Genomic DNA, 14,055 nt, shown 5'->3' with positions numbered 1-14,055 from the left:
GTACCTCCAGCACTTGGCGTTTTTGGAGTTTCCCACCTCGCCACACCATCAGAGCCCCTAGCGTTTTTGGATACAGATATCAGCCCAGCGTTTCCTCTTACAGTTACCGCCGGCAACACCAGATCCCGAGCATTCCCCCCTTGCATCATCGCCATCACCATCAGCCTTGTAGCGTTTTTGCTTCCCTCATTAGTACCAAGATCCCAAGGCGTTTTCAGCCCATGCTTGATCGCCCTCATTCCCCAAAGCTTCTAGCGTTTGCAGATCTACCCGGTTCGCAGCAGAAGTGCCCAGTGACCTAGCGTTTTTACTAACGCTCAGCCATGCTGCAGCGTTTTTGAGTTTCAGCCCTAATCTGCAGCAGATACACAGCATTTTCAGCCTATGGTACAATAGCAGATCAGCCCCAGATTGGTTGCAGAAGATCCCCCATTTTCAGCCATAAAAACACAGCCAAACCATTCATTTTCAGCCACTGAACAGTCCCGAGTTTCAGCGATTAGAAGATCCCAGATTTCAGCCATCAAGTCGTCGTCGTCATCACCGTCGTCTTCATCGGCATAGTCCAAGTTGCATCAGTCCATTGCATACGCATTGTACACCTTTGTGCAATCAAAGTAGACCACTCTCATCGACGAGAGTGGGGCCTTCGGAGGAGGGTTTTACAAACTCTCGGGTGTCGTATCTCTCTTCTCTCTTTCTCTCAATCTCATTCACTTGCACGCACAATATCCACTCACTTTGTTCGTGATCATAGCACTCTCCACAAGACAGAAGGCTCTCTCCTTCCCTAAGAACTAAAAGGAACCTTGAGCAATAAAGATCACTAATCTTGAGAAAATACAACATTCATTCCGTTGCACCTTACATTGGTATCAGAGCTTTGGAAGTGTTCTGCATTACTCAAGGGAAGAACCACAAGAACCACAAGATTTTTGTTGCTTGTTGCGGTCGCACGACCCCAAGTTCGCTTGGGCGTGTCGATTGCTAATCGTGTTTTGTTGAAGAGTGACAAGAATCCCAAGAAAGAAGGGCTTGTCCAGCCTCCCCTTGTGTCTCTTTTCACTCATTGAGAGCAGACCGTGCACTTAGCGGCCGGCCAATCGACGTGAGGTGGGAAAAAGCAACCTTGGTGTGAGCGCAAGGCAGCCAAGGGGTGCGCCCGCAGAAAGGAGTAGAACTCGGGTGAAGAGAAGATCCTTCTCCAACACAATTTGCAAGCGAAAGAACACCTCAAGAACCTCAAGACCCTCAAGAACCCAAGAACCAAGACCCTCAAGAACCCAAGTTCCTCGTGAACTTAAGAACCAAAGATCATAGTGCATGGTCGTCATCCGAAGCGGAATGGATACTTCGCATACAGGTGATGAGCAAGAGAGAGGCGGCGAAGATTTTTCTCCACCAGGAGACTTTTTCGACCATCCCCCTTCGCCATCTACGCCATGAGTTGCACTCACTCCTATGGAGATGATGGTCAAGTCGATGTTGGACATGATGACACAACAACAAGAAACGAATCGAGTTGCATTGGCACAACTCGCCAGCAAAGCAGAACAACAAGAAGCTAGGGACCGTGAGCGCGACGACAGAATTGCAAGAAAAGCCGCAAACCAAGAAGCCAAGGACTGCGAGCGCGACAACAGAAATGCAAGACATGCCACACAACAGGAAGACAAGCGCCTTGCTTTAGAACGCGAGCGCGACCCAAGAAAAGAAAGAAAAGAACTAAGGAAGGAGGAAGCGGCAACACGAGCCGCGGCCTTGGAGGCCGAGCGTGAAGCTCGACGAGAGCTACGCACTCAAGAATTGCTTGCCCAAGTCCTCGCCTCGAAGACCGAACCACCCAAAGATCGTGGGAGTTCATCAAGTGGCGCCAGCCACGATGCGGATTCCAACCATCCAGTCACAGAGAAGTTGACTTTCAGTAAGTATGACGGTAAGATGGATGCTACGGTTATTCATTCTTGGTTGCATCAATTTAATGCTTATTTTGCGACAACTAAGAAGACAGGAAATAGCAAAGTTTTGATGGCAGCTATGTACCTTGCCGGTGATGCCATTAATTGGTACCACGCATGGCAAGAGGCACAGCTAGCCGCGCACCTAGAGGCAACCAACGAATTCACGTCCCTCTCTTTTAGTTGGGCTGATGTCCAAGACAAGCTCAAGGCGCGGTTTATGCCACCTTAGTACCTTGCACGATTAAAGGACGCTTGGCGCTCTCTTAAGCAAAATGGTATACCGGTTATGTCTTTTTCTAATCGTGTTTTGCAGCTAGGCACTCAATTACGGAAATCGGATGATGAACGCAAAGAGTCTTTTCTCTTTGGATTGAACGAGTATATCAAGTACGATGTCGAGGTACTCGATCCAATCGATCTCAACAAGGCGGTAGCGATTGCTCTCGCACAGGAAATGAAGCACAACAAGGGAAAGCCTAAGGAGAACAAGACTTCAACAAGTACCTCGCAGACTTCTCAGAACCCTCCGAATCGTAAGAACGGTAAGAATGATAACTCTTCTAATCAATCTTCCAACAGTCTCTCATCAAAGAATTCTTCCAATGAATCTAAGGGTAAGGCTAACACAATTGCTAAACCTAAGCTTACTCCAAATAAAAAAGTAGCACAAGGAATTGTAGGAGGATACATCACGTCGGAAGAACAAAGTACTTATTGTAAGGAAGATCGTTGTTTTCATTGTCACATTAAGGGTCACATAAAAAGAACATGTCCTAAGCTTGAATCGAATGAATCTAAAGAACCCACAGCACCCACTTCCTCTGTCAATGCAATGAATGATAACACGAGTGTGCCCCAAGTTTCTCAGGACACTCCCATTGATGATTCTCTCATTAAATGTTATGGTCGTACGTCGGGGCACCGTTTTGTCATATTGTTTGACCCAGGTAGTATGCATGATGTGATCAGTTCCTCTCTTGTTGAGAGAGCCCGCCTCGAAGTTAGTCTGAGATCTCCTATCGAAGTCTCTGGCTTTCGTCCTAGTATGGATGCTCTCATCACGGAGGAGTGCCTTGATGTGTTGTTTGCAATTCAACAGACTGCCTTCACTAGAAGATTTGTTGTTTCTCCTCTCTCTGGATGTGATATGATTTTGGGCATTCGATGGTCTCGTGATAATGATGCTCTCATAAAATTTGCGGCTAACACTATAACTCTCAATGCCGACAGTGATTCTCCTATTGTCATTCATGGAGAGGACATTGCTCCTTCTCCATCTCTCATTGCTAATATGCAGGACAAGGTTGAAAGGATTCGGGATAAGGAGATTCTCTCAATCTCTTCTTCTCCAAAGCATGATACACAGGATTTGCATAATTATGAGAAGCATGATGATTTGCATGACAATGATAAGCATGATGATTTGGATGACAATGACCAGCATGATGATTTGCATGAAGAAGATGTGATTGTTCACAAGGATGATGTGTTAGTTGATGCTTTTTCTGGCGAAGCTAACCTCGTTGTAGATTCGATCAATCACCAAGAATCGATCTTGGCTTTTGAGTCGAGGTCCACAGATCCCCCACAAGAAGATTCGATAGATCCCGAAGAAGCGATCTTGGCTCTCAAGGCTAGTCCAAAGAACCCTCATAGGAAGTATTATGTGTTCGCATGATTGATACGCACGCATTGTTCAAGTGTTTCATTCGTGAAGGTTTCCTGTATTTTAGTCAACATCGTTATGTGATCCCTTTTCCTAGGCATGACATATTGTATGTTGAGCACGTTTCTCTCATGGATGAGCACGAATGTATGCGGATTATTCATGAAAAGCTGAAAGGTATTTATGTAAGGAAGTCACATTCCATGTCTCTTCCTTGGCATGACACAATTTCCGAAAGAGCACATGATAGTATGAGCACCACACATCGGCATTTCTAGTGTGTTTTGCCACAGTTGATTACTCTAGATCATAAGAGAAAGATTAGATCTCATTGTTAGCGTGTATATGGTGAACGGTTTTGCACTCCGTCTATTTGTTCATCTACATTGCATACACAGTCTTTGAGAAAGACAAGATTTTTTTCCTTCACTTTACATGGAATGGGTATGTTCATGGTTTTGTATTGGAGATGGTTTCAGGAATTTTCAGCCATGGAGATTCTTGAAGACGAAAGAAGCAGATCTCTAGACGAGGTTGAAGCATCGAAGGAGTCACAGAAGACTTTGTGTCGCTTTCGGCGCGGCCCAAAGAAGCAAGCGTTGCAAACCTTTATGAAGTTCAAGTACCGCACGACCCACACATCAGAGTGGGCCGACGAAGAGTCCCTTCCAGGATTCCGGATGCTATTGGCGATCTCCCTCGACGCCATACAGTTCGGTACCAGTACCTCACTTTGAAAAGAAGGGGATGTTACGTGACACATCCTAACCCAATGTCTCCGTGGACATGCTATGTCTGCGAGGACAAGCTACACCACAGCAGGGTTCAGTCAGTCCAGTCAAGTCTAGATTAGCAGTGATCTGGCACTTTTGTGAGTCTATTCGTAGACCGTGCATGCCCAGTCACTTAGCATAGATACATATCCTCCGGTTGCACACAGCATGATCATCAGTATTCCCTTCAAAATCCAACAGATTCAATCAAGGGAACTTTCCAGTGCATTTAGCCTATTTTCCCTATTTTTGGTATTTTCACTTATTATTTTTAAGTGACTTTCCAACAAAAGTAGGTAGGGCAATTTTGCTAAGTTAATATATAAGCAAACCCAAGTTAACACTTTCTGGCAACAAGAGCTTCCCGCTCAACGGGCAACTTCTCAACAATACCTCCAGCACTTGGCGTTTTTGGAGTTTCCCACCTCGCCACACCATCAAAGCCCCTAGCGTTTTTGGATACAGATATCAGCCCAACGTTTCCTCTTGCAGTTACCGCCTCAGCCTATGGTACAGTAGCAGATCAGCCCCAGATTGGTTGCAGAAGATCCCCCATTTTCAGCCATGAAAACACAGCCAAACCAGTCATTTTTAGCCACCGAAACAGTCCCGAATTTCAGCGATTAGAAGATCCCAGATTTCAGCCATCAAGTCGTCGTCGTCGTCACCGTCGTCGTCATCGGCATAGTCCAAGTTGCATCAGTCCATTGCATACGCATTGTACACCTTTGTGCAATCAAAGTAGACTACTCTCGCTGGCGAGAGTGGGGCCTTCGGAGGAGGGTTTTACAAACTCTCGAGTGTCATATCTCTCTTCTCTCTTTCTCTCAGTCTCATTCACTTGCACGCACAATATCCACTCACTTTGTTCGTGATCATAGCACTCTCCACAAGACGGAAGGCTCTCTCCTTCCCTAAGAACTAAAAGGAACCTTGAGCAATAAAAATCACTAATCTTGAGAAAATACAACATTCATTCCGCTGCACCTTACATCTCTCGCGTAAAGCACGCCTCAAAACACAGATCTCGATGACGGCGATGATGGGTAGCAATGGAGCACTTGATGCCGGCGAGGGAATGGCCGAGGGGAGGCTCGATGAGCTGCCGAAGTACTGGACCGCAACGGGAAGGCTAGCGTTAGCAAATCTTGCACCACTCTGCGACGGAAGGGCTCGAAACTGAAAATGTTGGCTGACCTGCAAGCTAGGGCTCAGCCCTAGGGCTGGAAATTGAAAATGCTAGCTAATGAGGTGCAAAACACTGAAGCTGCTCTGCTACCTTTTGGCGCTTCCTCAATCTGCATAAAACGTTGGCTGCCTGGGTCTCTTTATAGGTGAGATTTCCAAGTTATAAACTTTATTAATCTTAGGTAGGGCAATCCGTCCACCATACCCAACAAATAAATCGATAAATTGATTTATTGATAAGTTCGGTTAGGGGGTGTCAATTTGGGTGAAACTGTTGCACATCTACCCACGCGAGAATCCAATTGACGCGGGAATGGCTCGTTGGATTCCTCTAACCTAGAACTACATGCACATCATGCGAGATGCCCACCGTAGTGTGATAACATCTGTCAAAACACGTGTACAAACCATTTATGCAAGAGGGTTCCAAAACTGAAAAACCTAATCTAATGGATTCGTCCGAACATACAAGTCCTGTGAACACGCTCACAAAATTGCCGGTACTAATCCTCCTAGGATTCTAGACACTCCTATCTCGGATGTATTTTTTCCCAGCCTTGCCTATTTTTCCCAATGGGCCCTAGTGGCCTCTGCTGCCCTTATTCCCTTATTTTCCCAATTTGCCCCTATTTATCATGCCGTGGGGCTAATTGGCACCTACGACTAGACCCAGACGCGTGCGACAGCATCCGCAAAACGTGGCGTGAATCGCAATGCAATATGGGTTGCGATTCATGGGCCGTACCTTGTGGTGTTAACATGACAAGGCATGCAGACTAATGATATAGCAGTAGAAACGCTAGTGACAGGGAAGATTCTACGCAATTGGGAAGCATTGACTTTTATGACTTTTGGGCATCAGTTTTTAAAAGCAAATGACTTTTGAATCTTTTGAGCTCTTTGTAAAGAAAGAGACCAAGGGCGTATAGATATGTGGCATCGGTTGAGCCATAAGGTCTCAGCAGCTTGGCGAGTGGGCTCACACCAAACTATACAGCAAGGGGCACCTAGTTTAGGGGCTGATGCTTGATGTGCACTTGACAGGGGAACTCCACCCCACTGTGTCTCATCTCTTGCGTTATTTTTCAGTTCAAGTTTATTGTTTTCAGTTTGTTCGTGTTGTTGTTGTTCTGTTTTATTGCCTTGTCACATAGCTTGCCAGTGTCAGTGTGGTATCAGAGCACCAGATGATCTTTCTCCTACAAGAGTCCGACTTGATTTCTACGGCAATCAACTATGGTTGTAACTCTTACTAGCCATCACGATTCACAACTCAGAAGAGGAGTATGAGTATGTGGAAGAGGAAGTTGAAGAGGACGTCGAAGATAAGGAGGTAGAAGAAACGGAGGATGGTGACGAAGATGGCCATGCTGAGCACTCCGAGGCATATCAAACCCTGCCGAGCATTTAGGACAGAGCTAGGCAAGCCAAAGTCAACCTTCTCATGGAGCATCTTCTTACTTACTCTCAAGATGCACGATATGCAAAACATATAAAGGTTCATCTGATAAACACAGTCTAACGATAGTAGAGAGGATTTCATATGATGCCTTTAAGTGGTGTTGTAGAGGCCCTCGTATAGATAACAAAGCTAGCTCTACTATGTTGCAAGAGAGCACAATAAGGTGACAAGCTCGTCTTGAGGTCTTGTGTCTTTGATAACATTGAATTTCTGTGAAATTTGAAGCCAAACCTCGATGTTTCAAGTAAACGATCAAAACCAAACACAGAGAATCTTCTTAATATAACTTCCTGTGCAACAAGATGGTGTAGCAAGGCATGTTTTAGAAGCCATCAACACCCACCCACCCCCCCAAAAAAAAAAAAACCCAACCCCTTCCCCTTTCCTGTCCCCTTTAAAAGTTGATTCTTAGAATTCAAATCGATGGCAAAAGGCCAGTAAAATGCCACTCCAAAGTCCAGAATGCATACCTGTACCATTTGTAAAAGACTTGACTGCTGTTGCTCTAGTAGAAAAAGCTGTTTCTGAATGACCTGCAACTTGGATTTCTCATTGCTGGCTAAATTCAAACCACTGCTTGATATATCTAGTTCGTAGCCACTCTCTTCCAGACTATGAGTATATAGAGCGTTTTTGGGTGTTCCCCTGTCCAAGACTATCTCCCTAGATGACAATTTTATCGACCCATGGGTTCTCAATGATGAAGTTTCATCTATGGTCAAAGATCTCGCTCCTGGGCTGGTAAATTTGTTACCCTTTCCATTGGAGGGCTTATGCTGTCCGGGTGTGTCCTGAACAGCCGCAAGCTGCTCTGCAAGAGGGCCAATGTTCTCCAAATGCCCCTCTGTAACACCCAGCTCGTCTTGAGACTTTTGTGGCGGGAAACTCCGAGGCACTGCAACTTCAATCTGCCAGTCATTGGGATCTTTTTCTGCCAGCTTTTGAAAGAACTCTGGATTCAGTTTTTTGTCAGTGAGTAAAGGAACTCTCTTCTTGACAGCGTCAAGAGGCTTTTCAGATGATTTCAGCAATTCGTTAGGACTACTCTCTAGTTTAGTTGCATTCCCGGGACTTTGTGTTGCTGTGAAGCTATTGTCCTGATGACTGTGCAGCTCAAGTCTTTGCATTGAAACACCAGGCTCAGCTCCATCTGAAACAACAAGACATCATAGTGCCAGCTGTCATAGGCTAGGTTCACAGATATCACATACATCGCTCTATTCGCTGAAACAAAAGGTTCCTAGATATTAAGTGCAGTCCAGAGAAAACTTTGAAACTCCTTACAAGACGGGTCTTTAAGAACTTACCAAGTTATTCGAAAGTTAAGTAGGATCTACCTGGCGTAACTGATGTGCCACAAGAAACAGATTCCACCCCTGGCAAGTTCTTCCAAACTTGAGTTGCATCATTTATGCTGTCTCTGACTGGTTTGACCTGTGCAAGCATAAAAATTGCCTTCAAACGACCAGACATTACTCTGAAAGTTCAGCAAAGACAACAACAAGCTCAAAAAATGCACACCTTATCGAATCGTGACGATTCCAACACCTGAAGAGTGGTTATCTTAAATGACGACAATGCTGGTCCAAGGTTTGTACCTACTCGGCCAAGCGTTTCTGCAGCTGCTTTTCGAGTTGCCCAGTCATTACTCTCCAATGCTTCATACACACAAGGCATCACTAAAGCGAGTTGCTGCTGATTTAAAGCTCCAACCTACATACGAAAACACATCATAGCATCAACAATTAAGAGAGCATAAAATCTGCCTGAAGGCAAATGACCCACCTGTCAGTTTTCAAAGGCCTGCTGAACAAGCACATGAAACAATTTAACTTCACAAACGTGGCATAAATCTGGTCAAAAGGCAAAGGACGCACCTGTCAATGTTCAGCGGCCTGCTGAATAAACACAGGGCAATTTAACTTCAAATGCAGATGTATCTGGTCAGGGCATGCAAATTGAGAAAGTAGCATTCAAATACATGTAATTGTCATCAGGTCGTTGGTCATGTAGCTAGCATCTATATGCTGAACTGCGGGAACTTGCCCAACTATCAATCTACTGGGACCTTGTCAGGTATTCTCATCCCCATATTGCCCAGGTCCAAGTGGGTAAATATCAATAACTGTGTGGGCACCTCAGCATTTTAAAAGTTGCAATGTTTTAAAAGTTTCACTCTTCCAAGTGCTTGCCTGGTAAGTCTCCACAATCACTCTTGCCAAAACCTGTGTTGCTAATTGGTCAATATGCGCCTTCTGTGCTGCACATTCTATTATGCAACCACATAGTCCTTTCTTAGTCTAAAGAAGTGTATAAGTGTATGTTTAAGGTATGAGTCTCACACCATGAAAGTCATTGCTGGATAGTTTGGGAAAATGTCACCCAATCTTCCTCATTGGATTTTCAAAGAAAGTCTCTCAATCTCCTAACATATATATTCTTCTGTGATCCAAGACGGGGGAAATTCTCCTCAAAAAGCCATCGGTACAGCAAGAGGAACATCATCACCATCAAAACTGAATTGTAGCATCCCTAGGTACCCTAATGGGTCTAGGAGGAGATGCACCGGCCCCAAAGTCTGGTGTCCCTTTCGGTACTTCTTTTTATACTGATAAATCACAGAGTGCAACTGCCGACGAGTCACTCTGCCATAGAAGACCCCCTAGACACACTTTTATAGGCTCTAAGGCCAAAAGCAACGAATACAATACTGGCTCCTAAGAGCTGGACCTGCCAAAAACATGGCGCCACCAAAAGCTAGATCTGCTAAAAGCTTATAAAAGTCAACAGTCACTGATGTCACTTCAGCATGTACAACAGTGCCAGATCACCTGGCCATGTCAACTGTACGGCTTGCATCTTCGGGCACGTTTTTCAGGTAGAAATCTTTTTGCTTCTATCCAGTCGCAGTTGCAGACAAAGTATACACGTCATCATTTTATGACATATACCCCCCCCCCCCCCCCCCCCCCCCCCCCCCCTAAAAAGAAGAGTAATCACCCTTGATTATGCCTACAAACCAACAATGGACATAAAAATAGCTCAGTAGACACTGACTCTATGCATACATGCATTTGACGGCTAAAACCATGCACTTAGCACAAAGACACGTCACTGAACAATCATAATCACATTCGCATCGCCATCTCGGATGAGATCTTAGACATGAACCAAGATCATTATGACTTATCTAGCCATCACATCAAGACCGGATGTCTCGATGCACTAACTCGACATGGGATGGCATGCATCCTACGTACCATGAGGTGGATGCTTACTACAGTGGCTCCCCACAGACTTTGGATAGACGATCGCATCTAAAGAGACATTGGTTGGGAATCTGCCCTTTGATGAGATCCAATGCACTTGACTCATTTGTATATGTATTGGAATGGTGTACACCTATGACATACTTTCCATATTGACGAGGAGTATGAAGATTTTTGGCCAAATGACAGATTTCCAGACGCAATCGAGGTGTTTGTAGCTAGCTTAATTTCCATGGATTCACCCATTGCATTTGAACACTTGAGATTTTATGCATCTTTGCATTGCAGAGTGTGATGCATAGCATGAAGCATAAGCATTGATTGCCTCTGGCATGCTAACAATTATACTTATGTCAGTGTATGCAGTTGTGACGATTACTCTTCTTTACAAGAGGGGTATGTGACAAGTGAGTGACATGGTAAAGTACCAACCAATGGAATAGATTCCAGCGGCCTAAACCCTAGCAACAAAAGACGCAACAGACCTACCAACTTACTGAAGACCGCCCGAGTGGCCTAAGAAAAAGTGGGTTAGGAAATTTACCAACTTACAGAACATCGACCAAGGGGCCAAAAAAACCTTTAAAAGAACACGACACACACACATACACACACACACACACACACACAAAACAACAAATTGTGTGAGCATGTTGATGTGGCAGTGCTAAAAGCGGCCAAGCCCTCTAGGTGCTTGCTTTGGACCAGTAGTTGTTAAGACTCGGTGCTTTTCGTGTAAGATGCTTTTGGTAGGCCAAGGGCCTTTGATGTTAGACTTACACCACTCTGTTGCTTCACAGGTCTAGGGCATACATGTACGGCTAGTGTGCCTCCAAGCTGGCCACCCTTTGCATATGCATATAGATTGCACTGCCCAGTCGCCCACTTCTTGGCCGGCCGCCCACTTTGTCCGGGCGTCCTCGTATATTTCATTTTTTTGTTGGGTCGTGAGGATTTTTATCACGCCTTGCCCTACCTCCCCTTGGGCACCTATATATGAGGCCAGGGGGGTACCCACTTCCACATCTCATCACACAAAGATCATATGATCATTGTACGGGTCTTCTCCTCTGGTAGTCAATGGGGGGTTGATCGCCCCCTCTTCCCCATACCAACGTTTTGTGTCTATTGTCTCTCTCTCCTCTCCTCTCACGCTTCCGCACATGCGCACTCTCACATGGTATCAAAGCTCAGGCATCACATGGTATCAACAGCTTCAAGCTCTCCATGGTTCAGGCGCTTCATCCTCAACATGTACTCCCAAGGGATCACAACAACCAATGTTTTTGGAGAATCACTATCGATTGGACCTCCTGAAGCTACCGCTAGCACTTCTCGCCCCTTCCATGGCGGCAAACTGCAAAAATGCAACCTGGCTTTTTGCAACCTGGCGTTTTTGCATCCGGGTTGCTTCAAAGATCCAAAAAAAGGATATTGGGTTTGCAACTGGCTGTTTGAAACGGTCATATTTTCAAATTTTTAAAAAAATGGCCGTTGACCGACCGTCTGTTCCCCTACGTTCCCACTTGGGCTGTAAGGTGCAACGGAAGTGAATGTTGAACTTTGCTTAAGATGAGTGCTCTGAACTCTGCTCAAGGGTTCCTTTTATTTACGGAAGGCAGAGCCTTCCGTTCCTTTAGTGAGAGAGTGCAAATGATCACAAACAAAGTGGCAAACACTGTGAATGAAGGTGCTGAGATTGAGAGATAGAGAGAGAAGAATACGACACCAAAATGTTGTCAAACCCTCCTCCGAATGCCCCACTCTCTATGGCGAGAGCAGTCTACTATTGATTGCACAAATCTCTACAATGCTTTGGACTTGCCGACGATGAGGACGACGATGACACGGGCTGAAATCTGAAAACGCTAAGGGCTGAAATCTGCAAATCTTGTATCTGCTGAATTCTGACTCTATGTTGATGACGACGATGCAACGACGATGCGCTGAAAACGCAAATGCTGAAATCTGTGTTTTCGGGCTGAAACTGTAAACGCTCGCTGATTTGACCGTGCGGCGAGGATCTGCTGCAGGAAGATGAGATGTGCGAGGTTTGGGACTTCCACTGCGGTGTCTTGATGCTAAAAACTGAAAACGCTGATGTTAATCTAGGTTCTATCGCCGAGGAACTGCAAAACGCTGGGCTGTTGTGCTGCTCCAAAAACGCTAGGGCTGAATTGGGATCTTGTTGCAAAAACGCTAGAAGATCTGTTGTCCTACTGTCGCCAGGTTGGCCTGCAAATGCAAAACGTTGAGGCTGATCTGCAATGGAAAGAAAACGCTGGCTGGTTCTTGTTGATGGTTGAAAACGCTGAGTCTTCTTGCCGGGGGGGGGGGGGGGGGGGGGGGGGGGTTCTTGCTGAGAAGGTGCACTGCCGGATGTCTAGTCCCTGCTGCCTCTTCTGTCCAAAAGTGCTAGCGCTAGGGTTTCTTATATACTTGCATGGCTAAATTGCCCTACCCAATTCCCAACAAAAGTCACTTAAAAATAATAAGTGAAAAATGGCTAAAATAGGGAAAATAGGTCTATGCACTGTAAAAAAAAACTCCTGATGGGTTTTGATTGTAATCTGATGGTCATGATGTGTGCAACCAGAGGATATGCATCTGCTCTAAGTGTCTGGACATGCACGATCTGCGAACAGACTCACAAAAGTGCCAGAATACTTCCTAATCTAACTGAACTGAACCCATGTCATGAAGTAGCTTGTCCACGTACACATAGGGTTGATTGTGCACGTGACATCCCCTCCTTTTCAAAGTGAGGTACTGGTACCGAACTGTATGGCGTCCAGGGAGATCGCCAACAGCGTTTGGAATCCTCGGAAGGACTCTTCGCCGGCCCACACTGATGCGTGGGTCATGCGATACTTGAACTTCACAAAGGTCTGCAACGCTTGCTCTTTGGGCCGCGCCGAAAGCGACACAAAGTCCACATGTGGCCTTTTCGATGCTTCAACTTTGTCTATAGTCATGCGTCTACCTTCTTCAATAATCTCCGAGGATGAAAATTCTTGAAACCACTTCCAACACAAAAACATGAACATACCCATTCCATGTAAAGTGACTGGAAAATTTCTAGTCTTTCGAAAAGACTGTGCATGCAATGTAGATGAACATATAAACGGAGTGCCAAACCGTTCATCAAACACACGCAAACAATGGATTCGAAACTTGTCTTTCTGATCTAAATCTATCAACTATGGCAAATCACAATGAAAATGCCTATGCTTGATGCTCAATCCTTCTTGTGCTCTTTCTGATACTATGTCATGCCAAGGAAGAGACATGGAATGTGAATTCCTTGAATGCAAACATTTCATCTTTTCATGAGTAATCCGCATACATCCGTGCTCATTCATGAGCGAATCGTGCTCATCGTACAATATGTCATGCCTGTGAAAAGGGATCACATAAGGACGGTGACTAAAATACAGGAAAGCATCACGAATGAAACACTCGAACAATGCGTGCTGACTAATCATTCGTACACATAATACTTCTTGTGGGGGTTCTTTGGACCTTGACTCAAGAGCCAAGATCGATTCTTCGTGATCTATCAAATCTGCAATGAGGTTAGCTTCACTAGACAAAGTATCAACTAAACCATCATCCTTGTGAACAATCACAGTTTCTTCCTGCAAATCATCATGCTCGTGAATAATCACATCTTGATCATGCAAATCATCATGCTTATCATTATCATGCAAATCATGTGAGTCGTACTTTGGAAAAG

General features: G+C 45.1%; 1 protein-coding gene across 1 annotated transcript in view; it reads right to left on the bottom strand.

Annotated features, from left to right (window-relative positions):
* LOC147448526 (microtubule-associated protein TORTIFOLIA1-like) overlaps positions 1-14,055 on the bottom strand; it is a 77,541-nt gene that overhangs the window by 49,048 nt on the left and 14,438 nt on the right. Inside the window, exons 2-4 of the mRNA XM_086521097.1 lie at positions 8,572-8,763; positions 8,388-8,484; positions 7,521-8,200 (exon numbers count right to left, since the gene is read on the bottom strand). Coding sequence (XP_086377223.1) covers positions 7,521-8,200; positions 8,388-8,484; positions 8,572-8,763 — 969 coding nt within the window. The remainder of the gene's footprint in view (positions 1-7,520; positions 8,201-8,387; positions 8,485-8,571; positions 8,764-14,055) is intronic.

This window comes from Adiantum capillus-veneris, chromosome 10 (assembly GCF_014529385.1).
Source record: "Adiantum capillus-veneris isolate H3 chromosome 10, ASM1452938v2, whole genome shotgun sequence".
Classification (NCBI taxonomy): domain Eukaryota; kingdom Viridiplantae; phylum Streptophyta; class Polypodiopsida; order Polypodiales; family Pteridaceae; genus Adiantum; species Adiantum capillus-veneris.
This window is presented reverse-complemented; position numbering and strand designations above follow the sequence as displayed.